The sequence below is a fragment of the Serinus canaria genome, chromosome 1A, assembly GCF_022539315.1.
Source record: "Serinus canaria isolate serCan28SL12 chromosome 1A, serCan2020, whole genome shotgun sequence".
In the NCBI taxonomy this organism is placed as follows: domain Eukaryota; kingdom Metazoa; phylum Chordata; class Aves; order Passeriformes; family Fringillidae; genus Serinus; species Serinus canaria.
In genome coordinates, this window is record NC_066314.1 from 2,508,110 (window position 1) to 2,524,477 (window position 16,368).

Consider the following 16,368-nt stretch of genomic DNA (forward strand, 5'->3'; position numbering starts at 1 on the left):
CCTTGGCAGGGCTGGGCTGGACTCGATGACCTTGGAGGGCTTTTCCCACCTTAATGATTCTTAATGATTCTTCACCCTAATCTGATCAGAGGCACATGGTGGTCTCCATGTGGGAGGTGACTGGTGAAGCAGGAGCTCCTCAGCCTTGAGGGAGGTGAGCTGGGGTACATGGAGACATTGGCAAACTCAGGAATGGCAGGAGGGGATGGATAGGAACTGACTGCTCAACACCTCTGCAAATACAAGAATTACAGGGCATGAAATTAAACTGTTGAAAAACCAAGGCCTGAACAAATGAAAGCAGGTGATTCCTTCAAGCAGTGGGCTCTGGATTTGTGAAAATCCCTGGCAAAGCATGCTGTGGATGCAACAATGCAATTTCAAGGATAAACCTCAATAAATAAACAAATAAATAAATAAATCTTTGGGTTATGATGGAGAAACAGACAAAGTTCCCCTGAATGGAAAGAGCCAAAGGCTGGGTAGCTGTTGGGGACAATAAATGAGTTTACTCTGGTTTTGTGCTTTCCTTTCAGGCCATGGCTAAAGGAACTGGGATATGTGGGGAGTTGGTCCCAGCCAGTACAGCTGCTCCTGTGTGGAATTATGGGGGATTCAAAATCTAATTGTAACTGGAAAAGGGGCATTTATCAAACTGCCCCAGTTCCTGTAGCCTGGTAGTGCTGGCAGGGGTTGCATCCTGCACAAGGGAGTTGGATCAAAACATTCCTTCAGGAACTGCCTGGGTCAGGAGTGGGGGAGCCAGAAATCTGGGAGAGGGTCAGGGTGCCAGGGGAGAGAGAGGAGGCAAAGCTCCTCCAGGCTGTTGGATGAGGATGAGGATGGAACTTCATAGCCCAGAGAGATATTTTTTGGGTTTTGTGTTGTTGAAATGGCTCCTGAGGTATTGAAAGTCTTTTTTCCCAGCCCTGCAACCGAAGAAGAAGTCGAGATTCCTCAGCTCTGCTTTTCAAGGTTGTTTATTTTCTCTTATCTGTTCCATTCTCTCTCTGCCCTGCTGAGATCTGTCCAGCAGGTCGGGTTGTGGCACAGCCCCTGCCCTTGGGCTGGTGTTGGCTTTTTATACTAAGAACCACGTGTGCTTTATTTACAATCATTTCCCAATACCATCACCTGTGTCAGACAGTCTGTCTCTGCTCTAAACCAATCCCAAAGTGCCACCATCACAGCAGGAGATGGAGGACAAGAAGAAGGAAAAGGACAGGACACGCCCAGATTCCTCCATCTTGCCTCTTGAACCCCCATTCTAAATCCCCAAAATTCTACTTTTTCACCCTGTGACAAATTCACTGTCATTCTACTCAAACCCTTGTGGCTTGTAACTCCTCACACAAAGTTGGGAATTGTTTCCATGGGCTAAAATCAAAGGCACAGGTGGTTTTGACTCCGTGCCAAGGTCTCTGAGCCTGCCAGGGTCTGGAATCACCCAGGGCAGCCAGAGGGATGTTTTGAGTTCTGACAATATTAAATGTGTAAAGATGGAATCTGTAGGTGTGACAGGATTGAATTGATGGCAATGGACACAGGGAGATACCTGAGAGGGCTGCTGAGGAGAATTAATCTACAGGAAGATGCTCACTCATAACTGAGGATAAGGATCCGTTCCCATGATGAGGTGTTGGAGCCAGATGATCTTTAAGGTCCCTTCCAACCCAAGACTTTCTCTGATTTTGTGGTGAGAACATCTCAAAAGAACAACATGACCTGGAAAGCACCATCACCAGCAGAAACAACTCCTAACTTCTCCCTGTGTGTTTTAACTTTTCAAGCCTCCACCAAGAGCCTTCAAGGGATGCTGAGCTTTGACAAACCCATTGCAGTGGCATGAATTCCTTCAGAGGTCCCAATTAAATCTATTTATAGCCTTTTTTGGAGCCTGGGTAACAATCTCTCCCTTGCTCAGCAGCCACGCTCCAGTGGCCACACAGGCACCAGCTCTCATTAAGCCTGGGCTGGCCCTGCATTAATTGTGACATGAAGCTCTTTTTTTAAAGGCTTTTGAACACAAATGTTTAGCCAAACCTCATTTGTTTCACAATTTACAGAGTGAAACAGTTGACCAGGGGATCAAGATTTAGTGTAAACAAGGCAGGGGGAGTGTGAGGGTACCTGGATGCAGCAGGGAGAAACAAGGATGGGGTGCTGCAGGCAGAGGAAATCAGCCAGAGCTGGTGGTTTGTAGGGTGGGGAAGAAGGTGGTTGGTTTCATCAGGTTTGGGTAAAATCACCTCTCTCTCCTTCCACACCTCTGAGCTGGTGAACTCTGATTTTTACAAGGGAATTTAAAGATTTCCCTGCCTTGTGCCAGTGGGATGCAATCCCAGCTGAGGAAGGGTTTGGCAACCTTGATAAGGGAAAAATGGGTGAATTTGGTGGAAATCTGAACTGAAACCTCTGAGTGTGTGAAACACTTTTGAACCTCCAGGATGCCAGCCAAGCTCCCGGCAGGATGCTGTGTCCCTGCTCCTCCTGGAGTGATGTTTTTGGGAGGAAAGTCTCTAGGAGAGGAGGAATTCTTTGAAGAAGGGACAGCACAGGGCAGAGGCTGAGCAGAGAAAACTGGGAACTTGCCAAACCTTTAAGAAAAGGACTGAGATATTCTTTGTTATCTATTTTCTTGTAAATACAGCCAGAAGAGAGAGCAGGGATGAGGTTGGTGTGAGGGCTGTGACAGAGCAGATGGGGAGAGGCTCTTGCTCAAACACAGCCCCTGTCACCACACAGGGCTTTTGGAGTTCTGCAATGGTTCACAAGCTGTGGAACACAGGGGATTTCCTACAGCACTGCCCAGGAAATTAAAGAAAATATATTTTGTGTTGTGACACAAAATTCTGGTGCTGCCATTAGGAAGAGGGGAGGCCTGAACATATCTGAGGATTGTTCTCAGTGACAAAATTTGAGGAAGAGCAGGAAATGCTCTTCAAGCAGCGTGGCATTGGTGTGGGAGTCACCTCACCCAGTGACTGTGGTGTACATTGTGTCTCCACCTGACCTGGCTGTCCTTTATATTCACTGAACAGACACAGAAACATCCAGGGTGTGATTTATCTCATCCCTGCTTGACATCTGAAACAGAGAGCAGACAAACCCTGCCCTGCAAAAGCTCTCTGCTTCAACAGAGCACGAGTTCCCAGCCCAGAATTGGACTCTGATGTTGCAGACAGAGTTTAGTGAAAAGGCAAAGCCCTCCCTTTTCACACCTGCCACGACAAAGCTGTTCCCTACAAGCTGCAAGACAGACAGACGTGACAGATCAGAAATGAAGCCCAGCATGGTTTACATGGCAAACCCCTGATCTGAGGGGTTTTCTGAGCCAGCTGCAGGGCAGGGTCCTGCCGAGGGGTGTCTGAAGAGGAGAACTGCACTGCAAGGTGTGCAAAGCCAATTTCACTGCTCCAGGAGCAGCAATCTCATCCTGAGAGCTTCTGATGGGAGCTGCCAGCACTCAGCCTCACCTCAAAGTTTCCTGGAGCTGTTGCCACAGAGGCTGTGGGCACCAAATCTTCCTATTCATCTTCTTGGTGTGCCTCTACTGGTGAGAGTGCAGCGTGGTTGTGAGTGGGGATTTGCTCTGGCAGTGCCAGAGTGGAGAAATCTCTCACCAAAGGTGCCCAGAACAGAGCCAGGAGAGGAGGAGGAACAGCAAACACACGACTGGAGGTAGGGGTGAACAAGGATATTTGATCAGGTAATTTATCCTGCCATGCAGCAGGACACTGACCCCCACTTTAATTATTGTGTCATTTGTCCCTGACAGCTACTGCTGCTTCCAATTAACACCCTTAATTAAACCCCCCAGTTTTCCTAGGATGTAAGCATGGATTTAGTGGGAAGAGGGCTGCAATGAAGAGGCAGAGCTTGGGGGGGTCTGATGAGAAATGACATCCCCTGTCCCAGTGGGACTGGCAGGTTATGTGCTTATCCTGCAGAAGTGGCAGGTTGGGATCACACCCAGCTGCTCTCCCAGCAGTCTGACATCTCCCTGTCTGTGACTCCTGTTTCCCACCAGGGTAAATAAATCATTTCTATTTATTTACCCTGGTGAGATAATAATAATAATAATAATAATAATAATAATAATAATAATAATAATAATAATAATAATAATAATAATAATAATAATAATAATAATATATAATACATATAATAATACATATAATAATACATATAATATTGTATATAATTTTATTTTTATTTATTTATATTTTTGTTTAATTAAATTTTTATCTATATATACATATACATATATGCATATACATATACACATATATATATATATATTCAAGCATGACAGAGGAATTCCAAGTCCCTTTGTCCATAATTCAGGCCAGAATAAAATTAGCATCCTGGGATGCTGTGCAGGTGACTGAACACCCTCGCTGACTGTTATAAAGGTGCAGAAGTGCTTCAGCCTGTGCTTCCTTCAGGTGGTTTTTTGCCTTCCTCTATTTAATAAACTGTATTATCATGAACACTCTATTCAGGGCTTTGAAATCAAATCAGCTCCACTCCTAATCTTCCTGCAGTTTTGTGGGGCTGGCTGAGCCTTGAAAGATAGCAGCATTCACAGAACCCACATGGCTTGACAGAGCCACTGTTCAGTGTTTTGGAAATGTATCTTTTGACTGTTGGGAAGGAAATTGCTACTTAAGATGCCTTTTTGTTCATTTAAATTAACTTAGTCCATCAGACTGAATAAATCCTGCCGCTGTATTAACATCCAATTATAACAACAGAGATTGAGCAATGATTCAGGTTTTGACCAGAATGTTGGCAGTTTAAGGGGGAAAAAGAAGTAAAGTATATTGAAATAAAAAAGTCAAAAATGGGAGCCAGAAAATTGTGACTGAGCACATAGCAGGAGCTTTTGTGAATGCATAATGGCAGAAGCAGGAGCCAAATTTCTAACAGGATTAGCTGTTCCTGTCTATCAGATCCAAAAAACTCAATCATTTTGTTTTAAATGACTTTTTGTAACTCATTCAAACTAGAAACAGGGAGGGGAAGGGAGGCTGGGAGCTGGAGAATCTGCAGTTTGGAATTTAGGCAGGATCAGAGGTGAGATGCTGTGTGAAACACCCTGAAGGAGCAGTTGAGCTTTGAACCATTCAGCACTTTGCAGATTTGGCCAGATTTTAAAGATGTCCTTGTGAGCCAGAAACTTGTGTGTGATTTCTTTGGGGACCAGTGAATGAAAGTGTTGATGAGGTGAAATATCTCTTCCAATCCTGCTGCAGCCATGCCAGCTGGGCTTGCTCATTGTTCTCTTTGTCCCTGAGAAGGACACAAGAGTCACCCTCCCCTTGTCCAGCCCTGGCTCTGGGATTGGATCTCACTGGGACAGAGATCCTCTCTCCCTCTGCTCTGCCCTGGGCAGATCTTTGGAAGCACAGCAGCTCCTGGATGTCCACCAGGTGTGTGGACAGGCATCAGAAGGGATCTTACCTTTATATCTTCAATATTCCCATTAACCCGGGGCCTGAATGTGTTGTATTTAATAACCTGGTCCTCACTGAGCAGGTGTTACCTGAACTTCCTCCTCAAACTTGCTCAGATGCCATGAACCCACACCTTCAGAGACTCTGAGACAGCTCTTCCTTCTGCTGCTGAGCCCTCACTTCCAGCTTCAGCTGTCCTTGATAAAATGGGGAGATGTGGGGATGCAATCAGGGAATATCCTGAGCTGGAAAGGACCTGTGAGGATCATCCACTCCTGCTCCTGGCCCTGCACAGACACCCCAACAATCCCACCCTGAGCATCCCTGAGAGCATTGGCCAAATGCTCCTGGAGCTCTGGCAGCCTTGGGAATGTGCCCATTCCTTGAGGAGCCTGTTCAGTGCCCCACCACCCTCTGGGGGCAGAAACTTTTCCTGTTATCATACCTTTTCCTAATATATGGGATTTAAGCCCTGACAACAACACCAATCTGTTCTTACATCCATATATTGCTCTGGCACAGTGACACTAAAATATCAGTGAAGCTGTGACCATTGCAGGAATATAAATTACTCCAAACTGTCTCCTAATGCCCCAAAATGAAAGAAAGACACTCTCCTTTTCTAATCCTGCTGAATCCCTGGTTATATCTGGGCAGCACTCTCAGGCACATGGTGGATTCTTGGAGTTGTCCTGTGCAGGGCTTAGGATTGAACTTCAGTGATCCTCGTGGGTCCCTTCCAACCCAGGATATTCCAGGATTCTGTGATCTTTGCTGCAAAAAGTTGAATCCAAGTTTCACTCCCATGAAGAACCAGGGGTAGGGACCCTCACCGAGGTTGGGAAATAACCTTGAAGAGTTTGTCAGGCTCTCCAAGGATGGAGAAGGGGTGGAGGGAGCAAGCACAGCCTGGTTTGCCATGGAGATTTCCACCTCCAGCACTGCCTGGTCCCTTCATCATTATTCATCAAGTGAGTAAAGGCAAGGCTGTGTGACTGGGAGGCTGCATGGACTTCCCTTCTGCTGACATTTTTGTGGCTGTTCCCTGGAGGGACACAGTCAGCTCTCAAGCCCTTCAACGTGGAAAGCTGAGCTGAATTAATTACAGTTTATGCTCCAAAAAGGAAAATAAGACCTCTGATGTGCCTTATTTGCTTGATGTTCTTCCTCTTTTCAGCAGACAACCCTTAGGTGGCTTTTCTTTCTGCTGCAGCTCCTTTGTTTTTTGTGTTTTCTTTCTGCATTAATTGGAAGGTCTGACACTTCCAGCCCCAGACATTTATCAGCATGGTACAGTTTTAATTAATCTCACAATAAAACTGCTAGAGGTGAACTCCTAAAAGGACTTTTAGGGCAGGAATAATGCACACAGAGACACAGGACACACCCTGGTGGGACAGGATTTGGGATGTGGGGAGCTCCTGACACATCCCTGTGGGCTTTGGGACAGCAGCACAAGCCAGGTGTGCTCCTGGCTCCTAAAAACAACACATATCCCACAAAATACCCCCAAACACACTGAAAAGAAAACATCTCTGCAAAAATAATGTCTGGGTTCCCAGTAGGTTTCTCCTGCCAACCAGCTTGGCTATCCTTTGATGGCTAATTAACTAATAAGAATAAAACATACAGAGACCACCTTTTATCTGCTCTTTTCACAGCAATTTGCCAAGAAATGGCAAATTTCAGTCCTCTAGGACTTCTTTCTTGTACCTCTATCAGAGCCACAAGTGGATTTTGACTCCGAACATTCAAGCCAGGATCACCAGGTGTTGGAAAAGTTCATTTTCTGATCTAAACTTCTCAACCAAGGCTCACTTCCACCAGACAGGTGTAAACTGGCTCAGAAATGAGGTTGGATGGAACTATCTAGAGCTAATGAGGATAAATCAAGCAGCACCATATGTCAGACTGAGGGTGGTTTGGGTGGGAACTGCAGAGCCAAACCCAACTGTGCTCTCAAAATCCTAATTACCAGGTGGGAATTGCATCTGGATTGAGGAATGGCAGATTTAGAATCTTTCAAAACTAAATTATTTTGGTCCTTCTTCAAGTCCTCTGGTGGCCACTGTGCAAACATGGCCAAGCTTGATGTGATCAAGATAGCTCACAATACATTTTTCTCAGGTGGAAATATGAGGTGGGAATGGCTGACATAATAAATTACAACGCGAACCTTATAAATTATAAATTTATAAATTATGAACTGTTAATTACAAATTATAATGTGATATATATTATATATTATAAATTATAATGTGATACCTTTTGGTATCTTCTCATAAAAAATTTTGTTTATTTGGAATTTGGATTCAACACAGACCGCTGGGTTCAACCAGTTTAATTGGGTGAAACCCTGAGGCATAAAATTTATTCTTCATGAATAGGTGATACCTTCTTGATCAGAAGCTTAAGGAAGGTGAAACAACCTCATTCATGGCCAAATAATCTTAATTTTTCAGCTTCTTGGAAGAATCATAGAATCTTGGAAAATACCTTTAAAATCATCAAATCCAACCATTCATTCACCACTGCCAGGGCCACCATAATTGAAGAAACCTGAATTACTCCCTGCCTGTCTTGTTATTATAACTTGTATTGTTCTGTGATCTGTTCTGATTATGTTTTTATGCTCATGGCCATGGATTCAGTTGAGAAAAGTGAGTTTGTGTTGGTTTTTGTTTGAGTTTTTTCCCCCATTCTCACTTTTTCATTAAAGGCTTTCAGTAGCCGCAGTTGGCTCCTCTGGGTGACTTGGCACAGGCACTGGTGCAATGGTAAATAAACCCCATCGTGTTTCTACCTGAAGTTTTCTAAAGCTTCTGCCACTTGCCAGAGGCAAAGCTGCACATTTTCAGCTTTTGCTTATAGACTATCAACTGGGATTTGTGGGTAGGGGTGAGAAAAACAATTTCTGATACAACCAGAAAAGGTTTTCATACAGAGCTGGAATTTTGCCTGATATATATTTATATTAAAATTAAAAATAAATTTAAAAGCCAGCTCTTGGTTCATTTACAGACACAATTGAGATGGATCGTAGTCTGCCACTCCACAGCTCAAAATCTCCTGAATGCAGTGCCAAGTAAAAGAATTGTCCCTGGGATCCAGGTGCATTCCCTCGTCATTTGTCAGGAGTAACTGTTCTGCAGTTTAGAGCTGGCAGCTCTCAGTGGCGTTTCATCAGGATAATACCTCACTCCATCATCTGAGGGAATAAACTCTCCCTGCTGACAGGAACTGGGGTGAAGACACCAGCAATTGACTGGATATTACAGAGGCTCTCTGAAGCTTATTCAATGGAAAAGGGACTAGCAGGTCATTGGGCCCAAATTGTGTGTTTGGCTTCAAAAGCTGTGAGGGGCTTACAAAACGTAAAGGGAATCAAAATCTGTGAGACAGGAGGTCAGGCTGGGCAGTGCCTTCAACCTTTGAAACCTCTCGCTGAAACACTTTAATTAAAAAGGAAAAATAAAAGAAAAATAGATGATAAAATGCGGTATTTTGGCAGTACCTGGGTGTTTCAGGTCCTACTCTAATGCCTTCTGAGCTGCAAAAGCAGAGCTACAGGAAGAAAATATCCAGCCTGGTAGCCTTTGTCCCTTTCCTGCTGGGAGCAGCCTCTGCAGGGATGGGACAAGAGATGGTTGGAAAGATGCACGGGCAAAGGGGAATGGAGCTAATGCTTCCCTGGGACCAGCAGTGGTGGTGGCAGTGGGGACTGGTGGTGGAAGGAGGTCATGGCAGGGAGACAAAGACATCACAAGATCTCAGTTCTCAGAGGAAGACAGAAAGCAGCAGAGTCCAAAACCAGAGAGATCAATGAGATCCAGGGAGTTTAACTTACTGCAGAAGATCTCCTGTTGTCCAATTGAAACTAATTAATTTAATTTCAAGGTACCACATCCCCACAGCCTGCCTGATTTGCTGATTGCTGGGAAATCCTGCAAGTGGTGAAGGGCTACAGGGAGAGGGAAAGGCCACAGGGGATGAGGAGCAAGATGTGGACAGGGATTGCTCCAGGCTGAGCTCTGGAACAAACCATCCCCATCCCTCTGCCTGACCCAGGCCAGTTGCACGGGTGTTCCTGCAGGAGGACAGGTGTAGCCACATTTCTCTTCACAGAGAAAAGCAAGGCACAATTCTTCCCAAGAATATTTCTGGGTTTCGCATTCTCTGAACCTCAGAGAAAGGAAAAACAATTCTTATCATTAGCTGTGCCTTTGTTTGTGCAAAAGTAGAATGCAACATGGAGATGGTTTACCCCCAGTGATGGTGCTTTGGTTCCTTGGCCTGTCAGGGCCAGGTGTGTAGCCCCACATTTCTCTTCAGAGAGAAAAGCAAGGCACAATTCTTCCCAAGAATATTCTTATCTCATTTGCTGTGCCTGTGTGTGTGCCAAAGCAGAATGCAATGTGGGGATTGTTTACCCACAGGGATGGTGCTTTGGTTCCTTGTCCTCTCAGGGCCAGGTGTGTGTGTGTGTGTTGGGACTGTTGGGTGACAGTCACGAGATCCTGTGCAGGGTGTGCAGAGCTGAGTGCTTGGCAGATTCAGTTTAGATGTATTGTAATATAATGCAGAATAATATGGACTAATATAGACTAATAAAGTAATTTATTGGCCTTCTGATAAGATGGAGTCCTCCTCATCATTCCTCCTTTGTCGGGGGCGAAAAATATCCACTACAGACAGGCACCAGGGGAAGGGGACAGGGAGGGTGGCTCCTCCATCAAGCCATTCTGAGCTGTGTAAGAGGCCTGACAGGTTGTCCCCTTTCCTCCTGCAGCTCACCAGGGTGCCTGTGGAGTCGTGCAGCCAGTACGAGACCTGCAGCGAGTGCCTGGGCTCGGGAGACCCCCACTGTGGGTGGTGTGTCCTCCACAACACGTGAGTACCTCTGGGCCCTGCCACCACCCCAGCCCTGCCTGTCCCCACCACCTGCCCTCACAGGAACACAGATGATGCCTGGGGAGGCTACCTAGAGCAGAGTCTATTCAGGCAAGCAGTAGTTTTCTCCATTAAGTAGGGATTTAAGTGGTTCTTACTGTTAATATGTGAAGGTAATGCCTATACCTAAAATCATGTTTCATGAAAAAACACAACTTACTTGGTAGCAAAGCCATATCCAGCCAAATTAAGTGAGCAGTGGCATTATTAAAACCTAAGAAAACAGTGATGGTTGGATAATAATCCAACCCTTTAAAATTATAATCTTGAGCATTAAGATGATAATCTTAACCCTTGATTAATCTTAACCCTAACCTAGTGCAGACTCAGTAATAGAAATGTTCCAAAACTAACAGGTTCAGGGTGTTTAATGTAACAGTTTTCTTAGGACCAAAATGTGCTTGCTTACCTCACTGCATCATCTATTACCATTGTGAGAAAAAAAGTGAGTACACTTCCTTTCTCTTATGTTTTGCACTTAGCAGCACACCATACATGGTTTATTTTCAACAGCCTAAATAATCAGTCAACTTGATCCAGATTATTTATCTACTTTCCTGCATAGGGATTTCTGTTAAAGGAATAAAGTAGGCATTTATTAAAAGGCCTTCAAAGGATTCACCTTGGGCAGTGCAGGAGCCTGGCTGTGGATGGACCCAAGATGGACTCTGAGTCATGAGTTTTCACATTTTCATAAGTTTTGGTCCATTTCCATATTGGGGTTCATTGTCCAATCCCAGCTCCAGGTTCTGCAGTCCCATTCTCCCAGTTTGCTCTCCTCAGTTCCCTGTTGTTTGCACTTTTTGGGCCCAAAGCTGCAGTGGTGTCCTTGGTTCTGGGGCTGGAAAAGGATTGCTCTGTCTGACTGAGCTGTGAGGAGAACCTGCTGACATTTTATCTGAAGTTCAGAGTCACACACTAATGCAGTACAGAATCTGGAAAATAGGAAAGCTAAAACCTAAGGCATCAAGGTAGAGGAGCAAAATGCTGTCTCAGTCCCTGGCTGAGCCGGGTACCTCCAAAAAAGTCTCTGGGATTTGCTGGAGAGAGACTTTGCTTAATTGTGAAAGGATTTTTTGGAAGACGAGGGGAAAGAAGGGTGGCAGAGGCTGGACAGAGCTTCTCCACCAGAGCTTTGGAGCAGCCAAGCAACCTGATGTGTTCTTAATTCAACACTCCAGCAGCTCTTCTCTGGGTCACATTATCCTGGTGGTTCCCATTCCATTTGAGGGAATTTGGCTCTGACCATCAGCTTCTGTCCCAGCGCCTCCAGCTTTGCAGTGCTGACCTGAACCTCTCCTCTTCTGGACTTGTCAGGATCTCCACTGCCCTTAGAGAGGAATCCACCAGGGTCCACTCCAAGGGGTCCACTCCAAGGTAGTTTTCACTGGGACATTATGGTTGAACAGGCCAAGCAGGGGCCTCATTCCACTCTCCCATTGTTTTGTTGTACTGGTTTATCCACTACCTCAAAAGGAATACTGGATCCAGGTGTCCTCAATATTGGGATATCAGTTCATTGGGATATCAGTTCATTGGGACATCACTTCATTGGGATATCAGTTCATTGGGATATCAGTTCATTGGGACATCACTTCATTGGGACATCACTTCATTGGGATATCAGTTCATTGTTGTTTTTCTTTAAGCTTTCTCGTGATGCCATTGATCTTGAAGCTGCCTCTCTGCAGCCTTTCCCTGAGTGATCTCCTCCCGCAGAGAGCACTCTGCCAAAGGCCTGGAGAGGGAGGTGTCAGCTTGGCTGAGCTCCTGGCCCTGAGTGGCAGGGAGGTCTCGTTTGCCAAGCCCCTCTGAGCACAGACAGGGGCTGGGAAGTGCATGGGATCTGTCTAGCCCAGGGCTCCAGCTGAGAGTGGCTCTGCAGGGTGTTGTCACTCCAAGGCTCACAGTGTCCTTGGCAGCCTTGGAGGGTTTTTCTGATGGGCCCTGCTCTTGTTGGTCTTCACCCTCTGAGTTCACCTGAATTCTTCCTGTTGAGCTGCAAATTCTCCAGGTGGAGGCAGGGATCCAGTTGATGTGATAGACTTTGCTGCCTCTCCTTGCTGGAACAGAAGGGAACAAACCTGGACCATATTCCAGCCTTCTGTTGATGCTCTGAATGCTCTGCTTCTGTCAGCTTGCATGACCCTCATCCAAAACCATGGTAGTCTGCCTAATTTCAAATCAGATCTGGGGATCTATCCCAAAACACATCCAAAAATGGGGCTGATGCTCTGGAATTGTTCAAGAGAACTCTGGCAAACCAGTCCTGGATTGTGGTGTGGTGGGTAGGAGACCAGAAAACTTTCATCCTGCTGACCTGAGGATATTTCCTTTTGACACCGAGCTTTATGTGAGATCCCATCCCATCTCATCCTGGATCCATCCTCCAGTGTGTTTGCTGTCAGTGAAGGGACAGCACAGAGATGGGCAAGCAGCACAGAAAGGCATGAATTTGTTCACTGATTGTACCACAGCAACGCTGGATATTTCATCTCCTTGCATCCAGGGTCAGTGGCAACAAACAAGCAAAACATGCAGCAAAAAATCCCCAAAAGAGAGAGAGAAGGGGCATAGACAACTGCAGAATGAGGAGTCCTGGAAATGAAATGGAGGGTGATGGGTGGGGCTGGTAGATTGAATTTGGTTAAAAAACATCTCTGTGCAGGCTCAGTCCTTGAGGGAGAAGTGTGGCTGGGGTCTGGACTGGGCTGATGGCAGTGTGTCCTCCCCCCTCTGGCCACTTAACCTCTGATTCCTCATCTGGAAAAGAGAAACACCTCTTGTTTATGTACCTTACAGCAGGGTCACTCAGACTGACTCCCTGTGGGGTCTTCTTGAAGCACTTTGAAGGCAAATGGTATCAAATCCCCTTTCAAGTCTGTTCCTTCCTTCTCAGTTAAGAAACCTGATTTTCAGTCCTAGTTTGGGAGGGGTTTTCAGGGCAGCCTCAGGTGCTCCTTTCTGAGTCTCAGTTCCCTCATCCTTTTGGGCAGCCCTGAGAGCAAAGGAGCCAATTACATCCCACTCAACAAGTTTTGGCTGCACAGGGTATTTAGGGTAAGGACACTGGAATTCTGAGTCTCTAATTAGAAATCTTTGCACATCAGAACCCCTCAAGCCTCATTAACAGACTTTTCCTCAAGTGGCATACGTCATCAACAGCTCCTGCACAAGGATCCCTGGGGAAAAGTGCCATAAACATTTCCCATCCCGGCTGCCAACCCTTCCCTCTTCCCTCCCAGTCAGGAATCCCAGGGGGTTCCCAGTGCAGGGCTGGATCCAGTGATGTGGAAGGCACGGAGGAGGCAGCTGGGCTGTGCAGGAGCTGGGGTAGGGCAGGGCTGGGAGCCAGGTTTTAGGGCAAAGCCACGCTGTTCTCTCATCCTCCTCCAGTATAAACCATCAAGAGGAGCAGAGGTGGACTGGGGGACAGGTGAAAACTGCCCAGTGGGTTACAGCAGGGTGGTTTTGTCTCTCCCATGCACACCCCTGTTGCCATAGGACTCAAAATAAAACGACATGTACACTGAAACTTATAAGGTAAAAAGAAGGGAAGTTTATTTTCTGATTTTAACATTTATAGATTTTTCAAAAGTGACAGTGGATTGGAGGATGAAAGTGCTACTTCTTTAATAATACTGGACAAACTAACAGTTTATTAAACTTTTCTTCTTTAGAGAAGAATTTAAACCAATAATGATTGACATAAAACTGCCTGAGAAAGTTTATTACAAGAACATAAACATCAGAAGGCTTAGAAGAACTTAGAGAACAGGGCGACACACCTCTCTTATTTTGGGATATTCCCTACAAGGGCTGATGGAACTCCTCTTCCCCAGACCCCCATTTCCAGCTCTCCTCAGCTCCCAGCACTGAGAGATCTGGGGAGGGCTCCCCATCCATCTTTTCCTGGTGGAGCTGGGCTGTCTGTGCCCAGGGCAGCGAGCCAGGGCTCAGGAATTGATTTCCACAGCTCTGCTGTCCTAACCTTACACTGAGAAACTCGAGTCCTCTGAGAGAGAGGCAGAGACAGACAGACCCACAGACAGGAGAGAGGGGGGGAGGATTGATTGGCTTCTGCCCCGAGGAGAGGAGCTGATACAGAGCAGGTTAACCGAGCTTTTCATCTCTGTATCTTTACCCCCATCTTGTCCCCCCTCCTTTTCCCAGCTCTGCTCCCTCCCGGGCTCTCTCAGGCCTCTTTAGGTGGTGATGAATCATTTACTTGGTGTAAATTGAAATTGTGGCTCTCGCTGGCTGGGGGAGGGAGAGGGGCTGGGCTGGGAGCAGTGGGGATGGAGCAGGCTGCAAAGCTGGCACTGGGTGCCTGCTGCAAGGTCACAGCAATGTCACCAGCCTGGATGGGGGCCGCAGGGAGGGCTGAGAGCAAAGTGAAGTTTTCTGCAAGCCTGGAATTAATTCAGCAGCTTCCTCCTGTGTCAGAGGCAGTGCTGCCCAAAGATGCCACCCAAATCTGACCACTCTTGTAATCCCCTGGCAAGTTACTCCTGCCTCACCCATACCCAAACTGTCACCATCCCTCTTCCTTCTTTCCCATCAGCAGTTCAAGCTCTTTATCCCCAGAGCAGGGATAAACCCTTCAGCTCCTGAAAGAGCCCTCCCTAATTCTAGATGGATATTTGGAAGGAATTGTTCCCTGGAGGGTGGTGTGGCCCTGGCACAGGGTACCCAGAGAAGCTGTGGCTGCCCCTGGATCCCTGGAAGTGTCCAAGACCAGGCTGGATGGGATTTGGAGCAACCTGAAATACTGGAAGCTGTCCCTGCCCATGGCAGGGAGAGGATTGGATGATTTTGAGGTTCCCTTCCAACCAAACCATCCCATTATTCCATGTACATTCCCTGGTCCATCTGCATGTGGTCACCACGCAGGTTTTCAGCCCTGGGTTGTGTTTATCACCCCAGCTGCCACAAAACTGGAAATTTGGGGCAGCAAAGCAATGTCCCTATAGAGAAGAGCAACATTTTATTAGAGAGAAATCCCCTGCTGGGTGCAAAGGGACCTGTCCCAGGCTCTGCTGCGTTAGTGACACTCCTGGACTTTGGCTTTGCTGCCTCATTTCATCCCATGAAGCATCCATCTAATTCCAGGAGGAACAGCTGAACACACACAAGCTGTCCTCAAGGAGGATGCAGCCCCAGGCACCAGCCTCCTTCTGCTCTGGAATCTGCCCTTGCAGGTCTGGGGACTCCTTGGCTGGCAGGTCATTAATTGCAATCAGAGAGGGAAACAGTCCCATTTTCTGGGAGAACTTGTGATAGTTCAAAACTTTTTTTTTCTTTTTTCCCTCCAGCTCACAGTGGCCAATTATTTTTTTAATAAGAAATGTTCTTGAAAGCTGTTCTGGAAGGGACTGATTCCATTTAGTAATTGGAGAATGATTCATTTAGACTTTGGAAGTCCTCGTTTTGGGGTTTGATTTCAGTTTTTAGCAAATTGCTTGAGATTTCAAAATAAAAAGTCATTCTGAAAGGAAGCATTATTACTTTTTAATTTTATTTTTCCATCAGAATGAAACATTTGGGCATCTGTGATTTCTTTCTCTCCCAGAAGCCTTTACCAGCCCTAGAGACTGAGCAAAGCAGTCAACAAGAGCTGTTGGTTTAGAGGAGCTGACATTTGCTGTGGAGGGAAGAGGGATTGTTTAGGCATCTCCAGTCTGTCCTGCTTGGAGATATCTGAGCCAGGAGCTGGCTCTGCTCCCTGCACTCCTCTGCTCAGCTCTGAGGAGCTGCTCGTGTCCTCTGTGTGTCCTTCTGGCACCCAGAGCCTCCCCAAGGCACCCAAGCTGGCTCTGTTGGCTTTGCAGAGCTCGTGCCAGCAGATCCTGCTGCTCCTGAACCTTGGGAATGGGAGCCAGTGGCCTCCTGAAGGCATCCTCACCCCATGGAAGAAGCTGTGACATAGACCCTCCTGTCTGGGCCACACCAGTCACCC

At 46.5% G+C, this 16,368-nt stretch overlaps 1 protein-coding gene across 1 annotated transcript in view; it reads left to right on the plus strand.

Annotated features, from left to right (window-relative positions):
- The window catches only part of PLXNA4 (plexin A4), a 472,456-nt gene that overhangs the window by 301,791 nt on the left and 154,297 nt on the right, over window positions 1–16,368 (plus strand). Inside the window, exon 5 of the mRNA XM_030237722.2 lies at window positions 10,249–10,349. Coding sequence (XP_030093582.2) covers window positions 10,249–10,349 — 101 coding nt within the window. The remainder of the gene's footprint in view (window positions 1–10,248; window positions 10,350–16,368) is intronic.